The 12,157-nt window shown below is 39.3% G+C and overlaps 1 protein-coding gene across 1 annotated transcript in view; it reads left to right on the top strand.

Annotated features, from left to right (window-relative positions):
• The window catches only part of KDR (kinase insert domain receptor), a 50,443-nt gene extending 43,409 nt beyond the window's left edge, over positions 1 to 7,034 (top strand). The window contains exons 28-30 of the mRNA XM_004607979.2: positions 1,156 to 1,255; positions 1,768 to 1,853; positions 5,166 to 7,034. Of these exons, the coding sequence (XP_004608036.1) occupies positions 1,156 to 1,255; positions 1,768 to 1,853; positions 5,166 to 5,388 (409 nt within the window). The 3' untranslated portion in view covers positions 5,389 to 7,034. The remainder of the gene's footprint in view (positions 1 to 1,155; positions 1,256 to 1,767; positions 1,854 to 5,165) is intronic.
• Positions 7,035 to 12,157: the final 5,123 nt, after the last annotated feature.

Genomic DNA, 12,157 nt, shown 5'->3' with positions numbered 1-12,157 from the left:
CCTTTAATTCCATCCACATTTCAGTAAACCTTCATCTTTTCTTATAGCTGGGTAGTTTTCATTGTGAATAGATAGTACAACTTCTTTGTTCGTTCATCTGTTGTTGGTCATTTGGATTGTATCAATATCCTTTAAAATATATTTTTAAAGATGGCGTATTCGATATGCCAAAAACAGTAACAAGTCCCACAATGGAGATGTTACTGGTGCCCGCTTTAATAAATTGATGAGCAATGGGATGACAGCAATGATGACAGGAGTAGGAAAGGAATAAAAATAATTTTCACTCTCCAAAGTGGAAATTTATGCCATCAGTGATGAATTTTAAAGCAGAAAAAAAATTGCTCACTGCACTTTCCTAAGATCAATAACTCTGGGCTGAAGTAAGACATCGTGAGTTCTGATCCGCCCCCTCTTCTCTAGCCCAGACCTCTTACAGATAGTAGGAGTTTATCTTATCATGCTGGATTTAGTATCCACTTACTGAACCCAAGTGAGAGTCTGTGAGCTCTTCAGGTGTTGCCTCTGCCCATCTTTCATTGGGTCCTTGAACAGTGTTATTCCAACTGTGATCTCATCCCAGCCTTGTTTCATTCCTGTGTTTCCCCACCCCCCCTTATCAGTTTGCTCCCTGGTCTCAAGCCATGGCTTCGTATTTAGGTGATTTTCAATAATGGCTTCGTTGGTATATCCTGGGGGAACCCACAGGGTTATATATGATCCAGATTAAAAGACATTGATCTAGAAAACCCTTTCAAGAGCCAACCAGAGATATTGTAAACCCTCAGCAATATATTGAGAGCTCAGTGGAGAATTTGCACATGATCTGGAAGTAAGCAGCAAGCAGTGGGTCACTCAGCTTTATAAGGTTGTCTTTGGTCCAACTCTGAACATCAGAAATAAGATTCAGAAGAGCAGGGACTCATCTGGTGCCCTCAATTATATTATACTTTTAAATGAACATTTATAAGAAATTAAGCTTTTAGTGTGTTCTAGCAGTGAAAGATTTTTTTGGTCTTATTTTCTTTTATTCCAAAGGATGTTTTGAAGGTCGCTGTTAAACTTGTGGTTGAAAGATAATGAACTTGTGTATCAATTGTGGTAGTGGCAGCCAAATATACCACCGCTAAAATATAAATATTTGTTCTGTTTTAGTCAGTATCTGCAGAACAGCAAGCGAAAGAGCCGGCCTGTGAGTGTAAAAACATTTGAAGATATCCCATTGGAAGAACCAGAAGTCAAAGTAATCCCAGATGTAAGTACATCTTTTAAAAATGGTCTTAGAAATAATACAACATATGAAACATTAGCTCGATAAATATTAGCCTAAGTGTTAGAGTCCTGCAACCTCACTATAAGGCTTGCCTTGAGGGGATGTCCTATGAGGTCACGATAGAGGTGGAAGTTATCAGATCCTCCCGTTTTTTTTCATAAGTAAAATCCCGAGGCCAAGAGTCAAAGTTGTGTATCTTCATGCTTTATTCCACTCAAGTAAATACTATCTGTGTGGAAATAGGGATGAAAACAGATTTCTTTAGTGTCCTCTTCCCGAATTTCTTCCTTCCAGTCCTGAGTTTAATTCTTGGAAGCAGATTTTGTTGTTGTTGTTGCTTTTGTAGCCATAATTTCTGGCTATTATCTTGTTACCTTAGTGTGTAGAACAGTGGAACATCTTATCTGATAGAAGGGTTAAAATGATCAGTTGAATTATATGACTCATCAATGTATATGCTCAATCAATGGTACTGTCTTCTTGTCTCTTAATAGGACAACCAGACAGACAGTGGGATGGTTCTTGCATCAGAAGAGCTGAAAACTTTGGAAGACAGAACCAAATTAACTCCATCTTTTAGGTAAGGATCAACCACATAGAAAAGATAATTTATAATGATAATTTATGAAGATAATACCTATTAATTAATTAATACGTCTCCTATTAATTTATAAAGATAATTTATGATGAATAGTCCCACGATGTGTCAGTATTTTGTTAATCAACCACTGGATATAATTAGGGCACAGTACCCTGACGTCAAAATTATTCACTACATGGATGATATTCTTATCACTGCTCCACCTCATATAAATTTGCAAAAGGTTTATGAGGCTGTAACTTATGAACTAGAGTTATGGGATTTAAAAATTGCACAGGACAAAATTCAACATCAGGTTCCTTGGGAATTTTTGGGACAAATAATATGGGAGAGTAGAATTACACCTCAAAAGGTCCAAATAGAAGCTAACTATCCCTAGATAGTTGCTGTCTAGGAAAATCCGCATATATTCCTCCTTTTTGTCTAGATAACATATCTTTAAGCCCACGATTTGCTCGTTCAATAATGGCTTGTCCTGTACTGTTATATGGAATTCCTGTAATATGATTGATACCATAAGCAGAGAAAAAATCACGCATTTTTGAGGAGGTATAAGCAAGTGCATTATCAGTTTTCATTGTCTTAGGGACACCCATAACAGCAAATGCTTCCAGCAAATGAGTAATCACAGCTCCTGCTTTCTCGGAAGACAACACAGAAGCCCATCTAAAATGTGAATAGGTATCAATTGATTGATACCTATTAATTAATTAATTATAATTTTCTACTAAAAAAATTTCAGTACAACTTTTTGGAATGAACTTTGGCTTTCAAAGTAGTGTCAGAGGGTCTCTTTTTGTATCTTTCTTTGTTGGACAAATTTTCATGAACTTAATGTGGAATGGAACAGAAGCATAGCAAACAAAGTAGGAAGGTAAAAAAGTTATCTTAATTTAGAAATTTGGTGGTTTCCATGAAGTGGAGGGCAATCAGGAATTACTCTTTGGCCCTGTGCTTTGGGGGCCACACATGGTGCCCAGAAAGAACTAGGTTGAGTGTATGCACGACAAGTGTCTCAACCCCTGTACTTTCCAGTGAATTTGGTTAGATTATGAATATTTATGAAATTCTCATAAACCAGAATTTTGAAGACATGAATCAAATACTGGATGTCTTTCACAATTTTTCTTTTATGGCCTAAGGGCCATATACATGCCTTTTGTGTGCAAATCATGTCCTCCAGCCCTTTGAACCCTCTAGGGGGTCACTCTCACAGTTTCTTTTGCCTAAGATAAACAATAAGAACCAGACACTGGATCATTTTACTGTTGTTTTTTAATTCATCACTTAATCTGTGGGTTTTTTAATTTTATATAATAGATTATGAGCATATCATAAATTAGAAAATTTCTGTGGGCTGATTAAAATTTTTATAGCATCTAAGCCCTTTAATATTTTTACAGATGTGGCTGCATGGGTCAAGGTTATGTCTTACTAGTAGAGTGCTTGCCTTGCACATGTAAGACCCAAGTTCAGTCTCTGGCACTGCAAAGAAAAGAAAAACTCAAATTAGAAATTGGCATCATTTGGCTGGGGGTGATGACTCAAAGAGTGGGCCTGGCATGTCAGCTTTATATATTGGAGTCCAGTTTCCATCCCTGACAATACATGGTCTCCTGAGTACATCCTGAGGTCTATTGAGTACAGCTCCCCACAAAACAAAAATGACTGCCTGTGTCTATAACAAGTATGATATATAAGTAAGCTCTTCTCCATTTACTTATTTATTTTGGTTTTGGGGCCATACCCAGTGATGCTCAGGACTCTAAATCTATACTTGGTTAGCTTGGAGACCATTTGGGATGCTGGGGATTGAGCATTGGGTCTGCTGTATTCAAGTCAAGCACCCTACATACTGTATTATATCATTCCAGCCTACCACTCTCCATTTAAAATGTATAATTGCCACAATTAGTGTAATTATTTAAAATTATTAATAAAATATGATCATCATTATTATAGATCTGCATTAAATACTAAATTAGATTTGGAATATAATTCCCTTCATGTGGTTCTATAAGGATTAACAGTTGCTTTGAATAGGTATATCTGATTTTTTACCTAATAAATAAGTGAAAATTGTATGTATAAGGATACATCCAATTATGTATACATATATACATACAGAATAATTTATTCGGTAGATGGTTTACTCCCTAGAGTAAGGATTTACTCTAGATAAGAGTCAAAAAGATTTTGATCTACTCATAAATTGTTCTATGAGATGGGCAGATCCATGGGTTAATAAGTATCCCTTTTGTTTTTAAAAACAAAACAGAACAATAAAATGTGCCTTTCTTGAGTTTATCACTTGCCTTGGGCCTAAGGTAAGAAATTGTGCATGCCAAATATTATGTTTCATGCACTGATTCCATATACATTTGTCCAGTAATATCTTTGTACCCTCATTGTACCCTACTGCTTGACACACTGAATTTACTCTGTTAAGGTTGCCTTGAAAGAAAAAATTGTAATTCTGGCTATTTGAAATAAGCTTTAACTGTCTGTGATCACAGGGCTCATAAAATTCTTTGTACAGATAATAACATTAGTAATTTGGGTAATAGGCCTATTAAAAGGGAAGAAATATCTCTTTGTGGGCTTGAAAACTTGTAAATCCTGATGTTTTAGATCATCAGCTCATATTTTTCAACTTTGACATGATTTCTGCCTGTTGTGAGTCCAGACCATTGAAAACATTCTCTTGTTGCTGCTGAGTGATTGAGGTCCTCGGTTTTTCCCAAAAATGTGGTTTTAATGAACAAAAAACAGTTTTTGACATATTTGGCATGTTATTAACACTTGAAGTTATTAACATTTAAAGTTGCTCAAGCTTTTTATTAACACCATCCACCGGCCTCGGGATCCCCTAATTGCTAGTGTGGGGGAAACACAAGTGGGCTTTCAGAACATTCCACTTTCCTCGAATATCATGAAAGAGTCCCTTGGGCTCCTATCACTGTATACAAACTTGTCAATCTGCAAGGCCATAAAAATGTTCCATGGGTTGGAGCCTTTGCCTGACTCAGGAGAACTGCCTTTCATCTCATCTCAGGCTTGAAAGACTTGGACCTGAATAAGAGGACTTATCTGAAACAACGAATTCATGCGAGTACCTGAAAATAGACATGGTCAGAGGAAAGCTGATATGATGATTAACAAGTAGGAGAGATAGGGGCCGGTGTCTCCAGGGAGATTACGGCCCACACCGGGTGGGAAGGGGGTTCAGGCTGGGAAGCAGAGGCACTGCCTGTTCGCTGTTCACTCATTGAGTTGCCTTTCCTTCCACAGTGGACTGATGCCCAGCAAGAGCAAGGAGTCTGTGGCATCTGAGGGCTCAAACCACACCAGTGGCTACCAGTCTGGGTACCACTCAGATGACACAGACACTACTGTGTACTCCAGTGAGGAGGCAGAACTGTTAAAGCTGGTGGAGATTGGACCTCAGGTCGGCAGCGCAGCCCAGGTTCCTCATCCCGACTCTGGAAGCACATTGAGTGTTCCTCCTGTTTAAAAGGACACACCCAAGAACTCTGTCCTGGAAATCACATGAGAGGTGCTGCTCGGATTTTCAAGTGTTGTTCTTTCCATCACCAGGAAGTAGCCACATTTGATTTTCATTTAAAAAAAAAAAGAAGAAAAGAAGAAGAAAAAAAAAAAGAACCTCATAGACTGCAGGGAGCCAGTCTCTTAGGTATTTCCTGAGAAGATGCTTGTGACCCAAGAATGTGTTTCTGTCTTCTCCCAGTGTGGACCTGTTCTCCTTTGCATTCCATCTAAAAGTGTCTCTGAAGTCCCTTCCTGTGGGCCGCCCCAGGGGTTATAATGAAAACATTCAAGAGATGAATCCATCCTCCAAGGAGTAGCTGGACCTAGGGAGCTGACCCTGCTGTAGGACTAGAAGAGAAACCATGCTGTGCAAGTGCTTTCCATGGTGAAGACAGGCAAGACCGAAGGGCTGAGTCTGTCGGAGAAGCTTTGTATAGAATATGGGTTCTGAGCCAAGTCTTCCATGTATGGTTGGATTGATAGATGTTGGCTTGCTTTGAGCACTTACTGGAGCCTGCAGATGCATTTGTGTTGGCTCCCACGGAGGTGGTCGTGGGCTCTGTTAGGAAATGTGAAGGCTGTGGACAAGGTTACTGGTTTCAGAAGGTTGCGTGCTCTTCCTGGTTGGACTAAATGAGAGTTCCTTGCACTGTTTCCGATGCTTAATGAGACTTCCTTCCGGACTCTTACGTGTCTCTTGGCCAAGGCCAAGGAAGGAAATGATGCAGCCCTGGCTCCTTGTCTCCCAGGCCGGTCCTCTGTTCAGCCTACCACAAAGAAAGGATGTTCAGATGGAGGCTCCATGGCATGTTTGCTGAAGATTTTGACTGTGTAAACCAGCTTCTGGTTTCTTGTGGATGAATTACCCCCTGTCTGTCCTGATGTGATATGTCTGGTCTGAATGCAGTAGGTTTTGAATCAAGTTGTGGTATTCGAGTGTCAGGAAGGATTTGACTCTTTGTTCCCTACTCCCTTACTCTTACCTCCTTGGTCTTCCCAGCCAATCAATATTTTAGCAATTTGACCTCCACTCTCATATAAAAACTAATTTGGTTTTCTTGCTCTTTGAATGATTATTAGCCGAACCTTCAAAATTATTTTATAGCCAAAGTTATAACATCTCTTGTATTTTTAGACTTTAACATTTAAATGTATTTCTACTGGTTTCTGCCCTTGTTCTTACCTTTTCAAATAAAGAAAATGTATTTTTCATTTGGTACCATAGCGTGAGATGCTGGGAACCATGAGTTTAAGACATGCTATGGCTCATATATTTATAGTCTGTTTATGTAGAAACAAATGTAATATATTAAAACCTTATATATAATGAACTTTGTACTATTCACATTTTGTATCAGTATTATGTAGCATAACAAAGGTTATCATGCTTTTAATAACTGATGCCGTTTTATTAAAAACCATTGACAAACTGGAAGGAAACCCTTTACAAGGTTGCATTACTGTTCCTATCTCTTTTTTTAACTGCTAAAATGGAGGAAGGAGAATCATACATGTGATGTTTTCTTATTTTTATTTGTTCCCTTACTCTTCTTCAATGGATATTTACATAAAATGTTAATACACTTTATAAACTAATAAATATATTGCTAGTTAAAATAGTATATCATCACAATTGTTTGGGGGGGGTGGGAAATAATTTTGATGAGTATAATTGCTTCTCCTCTGCTTCTTCATTCCAGGGATAATGAAGGCAAATGTTTACTCTCATTATATTTGAAGTGCTTCTGAGCTTCTTAAAACTTGGGCTGAGAACTTTGAGTGGAAAGTCCTCTAATAGTTTTTGTGGTTGTTGAGTAAATCCCATGCCTGTTAGAATAGCCGACCGTGAAAATCAGAGAGTGTGATACTGAGACAGCTGGCCAGCCTCCGGCACTGCAGGGAAGCTTGGTGTGTATACATAGTTCTCAAGAATGTTTTCCTCTCTTCTGTGTCAGAACATCAGATCCCATATTGCCACTTTGACGGATTACTTTTGCAGAATTCAGTGAATGATTATCTAGCAAATCATTGTCACCATAGGTGGTTCTACTCTTGGTGATATTTTTTTATACAAAATTCTTGATCATGCTTATATAGTCAAAGATGCCTATTATTTTTCAACAGGGTCTAGGTTTCTCAATCTCTTGGGAAGCCTTTCCCAGTTGTAAGATATCTCAGAATTTGAGGTTTTCTTCTTTTAGTACATTTAAATCCATTGGGATTTGTTTTTTTGTATGTGAAATGAGGGAGGGATCTAGCTTTATTTTCCATAGGCAGTTATCAATTACAGGAACACTATATCATTAATTTTTTTTTGCAAGAAATATATGTTGTATCACCTCCAAATCATCAGAACAGCTAAGTGTAAAAGTAGGGTGCTATTAGCAGGGAGATAGTTCAAACTAGAAAGGCAGTCTGACCAGCACGGGCTGTAGAACAAGTTACCAAAAGGAAGTGTGGTCTGTTCTGGTTGCAAGCTGAGTAGTTGGATGCTGACTAGTTAGGGATGATGTAATAGTCTATGAATATTTATAAGTATACCAGGAAAAAATGCTTACTTGTGAGCGGAAAAGTTAAGCATTTGCAATAGAGGATTATACAACTAGCAAATATAATCATACATTGTATGTATAGAAAATGGTGGAGAAGTGTTAGGATGTGTTTTTTATATGACAATGAGTAGAAAGCTGATGGTCAAGAAAATTCCAACAGGAGCTAGAGTGGGTAGGACATTTGCCTTGCACATGGCCAATCTAGGTTCGAACAGCATCCCACATGGTCTCCCAAGCACTGCCAGGAGTAATTCCTAAGTGTAGAACATGGAGTCACCCCTAAGCATCACCAAGTGTGCTCCCTCTCCCCAAATAAAATTCCAACAGTCCCCATGACCAGTTGTATTCTGTCCAGCCAAGTGTTTGCAGTTCTTATCAGTACCAACGTATTTATTTGAAGGTGTGTGTATGTGTGTTGGTGGGGATAGGGAGAGGTGAGGTGGGTTGAGGACATTGGGGAACCTATGGTGATATTTGGCCAACCTGCTGACAGGTAAGTGCCAAAGTGGGAGGATATGGAAATGCTCCAGCCCTTATGGTGCCAAGAATCATCAGGATCACTCTGCAGTGCTCAGGGACCTCCAAGTCATGCAGTTCCAGAGTTTAAAATCTGGTGCCACTGAGGCAACTCAGAGGGTGGCGGGTTGAGTTTCCCTCCCTTCCCCAACAGAGCCCTGGCAGCCAAAAACCTCCAGAACCCAACCGCCACCATGCTCATGGCCACTGTCCACAGCCTTGGACAAGCCTCACCCATGAGTGAATCTGCAGAAAAACTCAGGTATGCGGGACTCGTGACTGAAATCTCCAAGCTCACTTGGAGCAGGATTGGGCCTCCTCCCCCAGCTCCCAAGTTTACCAGTAGCTTGGCAGTCACACTCAAAAACTGCCCCCAGTGCCATGTAATCTCATCAATGGTGATGATCCAGAGACTCAGAAATAAAGCTCCAGGGAGAGAGCAACATCGGCCTCACCCATGAGTGAATCACCCAGAAATTTTAGAATTCCTGGAGTGACCTCTCATATGCTACACCATTGATGTACCAAGAGTAGCAGACAACATTTGATTGGGTCTAACAAACATGTTAGTGATCTCTTATACAAGGGCTCAATGGCTCCAGGATGAAACACAACAATCTTCACATACTTCCTCTACAGGAAACGTTATTGGTCTATTTTTAGTGGATTATTTATAACAAACAATACAAAATTAATTGTTTTGATTCTGCTTTGGGAGGCACAATTTGGGATTTGGGGTGGAAACATTCAAAATATGGTGATGGGAAGGTGCAATGGTTGTGAGATTGATGTTTGAATATTAAATGTAATGAATTATTGTGAACAACTTTATAAAAAGAAATGGTGCCAGTTTAGGCGCCTGACTGCTGAGCTATTTTGTTGGCTCCAAAGGTAATTTTTTTGTCCAATAAAAGCCAGAAGAATGTCTCCAAGGAGGGGGTGACATCCAAATGATAAGCCTTGAGTCAGTGGTTATTTTGGTGTTTTGTTTGATTCCTTAATCCTATAAAGTGCATTTAGTTTTGATGAGGAGGACAAATTTTTGAATGATTTTGCTACAGTTATATATTTGACTGACATATGTATTATAACTGATATATTATCACTGATATAACTGATATAACCCTCAAATCTTCTCATTTCAGAGAGACATTCTCACAGCTCTAGAATGAAGAAGGGTGTTGCCGTGGGCATGTTTGGCCTACCGGGTCAGCATTGACAGACTGGGCAATTGGCTGGGCTTAAGGCATCAGGGTGTCCTGACAGATGTGACTATGCAGATCAGGCCTTGGTCTTGTCTGTTCCCATTATTAAAGCGTAGGTCTGCAAATGAGAGGGAAAAAGTCTAGGCTTTATTCAGGCTAAAGACCTCATAAAAAGCAAAACAGAATTTACTTTAGGAAAAAGAGATTTTGTTTTTCATCAATAGCCCCTGGTACTGTTTCCAAAGGAGGGAATTTGGCTTTTCTTACCCCCTCACACTTTATAAAGAAACACTTTTGCAGTTAGGGCAGAATAATTAGGAGGGAAGGTTTGGCGCTCTGCTTCCTCTTCTCTGCGTCCCACACCTTTTGTTTTGAGCTCCCGTCTCCTCATGTGCCCTCCCTTGAGAACACCTTGACTTTTATTTTATTTATTTGGGAGATAAGGGGCGCCTGGTGGTACTCTGGGCCTACTCCTGTCTCAGAACTCAGGGATTACCACCGGCAGTGCATAGGGGACAATGTGTGGTGCCCAGGATAGAACCTGGATCCACCATGAGCAAGGCAAGTACTATTTCTCCAGCCCAATACTGACTTAAAAGAAGTGCTTCTGTGTATGGTCTTCATTTCAGAGCTCCAATGGGCAGCCTCTGGTGTGTCTTGGTGAGACACACAATCTCCCCTGGGCTCCCTCACTGTTTTCCTTGACTTTCTTTGGTCCCTTTTCTTTTCAGCTTCTCCACCTCTCACCATTGTATTTCTCTTTCCATTTCCTTTCCTCTTCTCCTCAGCCAGAGCACCAGCAGCCGTTCTCCTCAGTGGCCGCAGAGAGAGAGAGAGAGAGAGAGAGAGAGAGAGAGAGAGAGAGAGAGAGAGAGAGAGAGAGAGAGAGAGAGAGAGAGAGAGAGAGAGAGAGAGAGAGAGAGAGAGAGAGAGAGAGAGAGAGAGAGAGAGAAGAGAGAGAGAGAGAGACAGGGCTCAAGGACAAATTTACATTCATGACCTCTAGACTAGGTTTTCCCACCAAGGCGCATTTCTTTGTCCTCTTCAGTGAAAGAAGATGGGGGTGGGGAATCTCAAACTCATGACTTTGGAGTTAACTTAATTTTCCTGTCTCCACTAATGTGTCTTTCTTTTGACCCTTCATTTAGATATTTATCAACAAGATGTCATTATGGGGAAAAAAACAGAAAATGAAGGCCTTTGAGAGAGTAGCTTTTCATTCCCATCTTTCCACATGGTGCGTTTCTCTTAGGTGGGCAGGCTGCTGTATGTCAGACGTTCTCAAGTCACATGGTGAGCTCTGCTCATCAGGAAGTTCTGATTCGTTTTTGCAAAATTTCATTTTGTATGTAAGTTTCTTCTAGGTAAGGGCTTAGATAGAAGTGAGAATTGGTGTAGATTTTGTGAAAGAAATTTTAAGCCCAAATTTTGGGAAATAGGTATAGAATACTCCTAGTTGATGAAAAATATTTACAAGGTAAAATAAAATCATTTACTATGGTTTTGCTCAAAAGAAGTAGAGGAGTCTTGGAGGAACAACCCAGAGAGAAATTGAACAGCCAAGTTGGCCTGAAATTCTGTAGCTAAAGTAGTAGAACATACCAGTCCCAGCAGACATCTGACTCAGAGATGAGGACTCCAAGTTGGGAAAAGAGTATTCAATGAAGGCTACTGACAAGATGGCACTAAATTGTAATTATACAAAGTGAAAGTGGGAATCATCAAATTGGTCCTTTCTACTCTTTATGAAACACTGCAAGGCTTTTATGTAATTCATACTTTTCAAAAATGTTAAATTTACTAAATAGCTCCACTCAAAAAGATTTTTTGTTTAAAAATTAAAGAATGTAGAGAAAGTATGTTTAATTTTTATTTTAATTTCTTTTGTTCATTCCAAATACTTTAGAACCTAAACCTAGTATGCTTATTAATTGCTAGTGAGAGCATGTACTTGTACCTAAATTATTGGAAGCTCTCAGGATTTAGATGTGTTATAATATATGAATAAAAATGAAATTGGATTTTGTTCTTTTTTTTTTTTGCGTTTTGCTCTATTTATCTTTATCCAGAAGTTATGTCTTGGAGAAATAAATTTAAGAAAGTGGATTGAGTTCTTCAGAGTTACTTTTTGTTTTATTTTGGTTTTAAGCAACACTTAGCCACGTTTAGGGGATTATTCCTGGCTCTGTTCCCAGGGACCACTCCTGGTGGTGCTCAGGGGGACCCGAGGTGGTGCGAGAGGTTGAATTAGGTTGGCATGATAACCTTTTCACTGTTTGTTTGGCCCTTCAGACTTCCTGGCCCATGTAAAGTTCATAGGATTTGGAATAAAGGATGATCAAGAGTACTGGGAACTGCTAATAACAGGAGAGTTTGTTTAATGGGTACCTGTTGCTGAGTAGGGGAAGCTCTTTGTAAGTAGAAATTATTAAACCACATGATAGGGATTGAAAATATTTCA

Source organism: Sorex araneus, chromosome 5 (assembly GCF_027595985.1).
Source record: "Sorex araneus isolate mSorAra2 chromosome 5, mSorAra2.pri, whole genome shotgun sequence".
NCBI lineage: Eukaryota > Metazoa > Chordata > Mammalia > Eulipotyphla > Soricidae > Sorex > Sorex araneus.
This window is presented reverse-complemented; position numbering and strand designations above follow the sequence as displayed.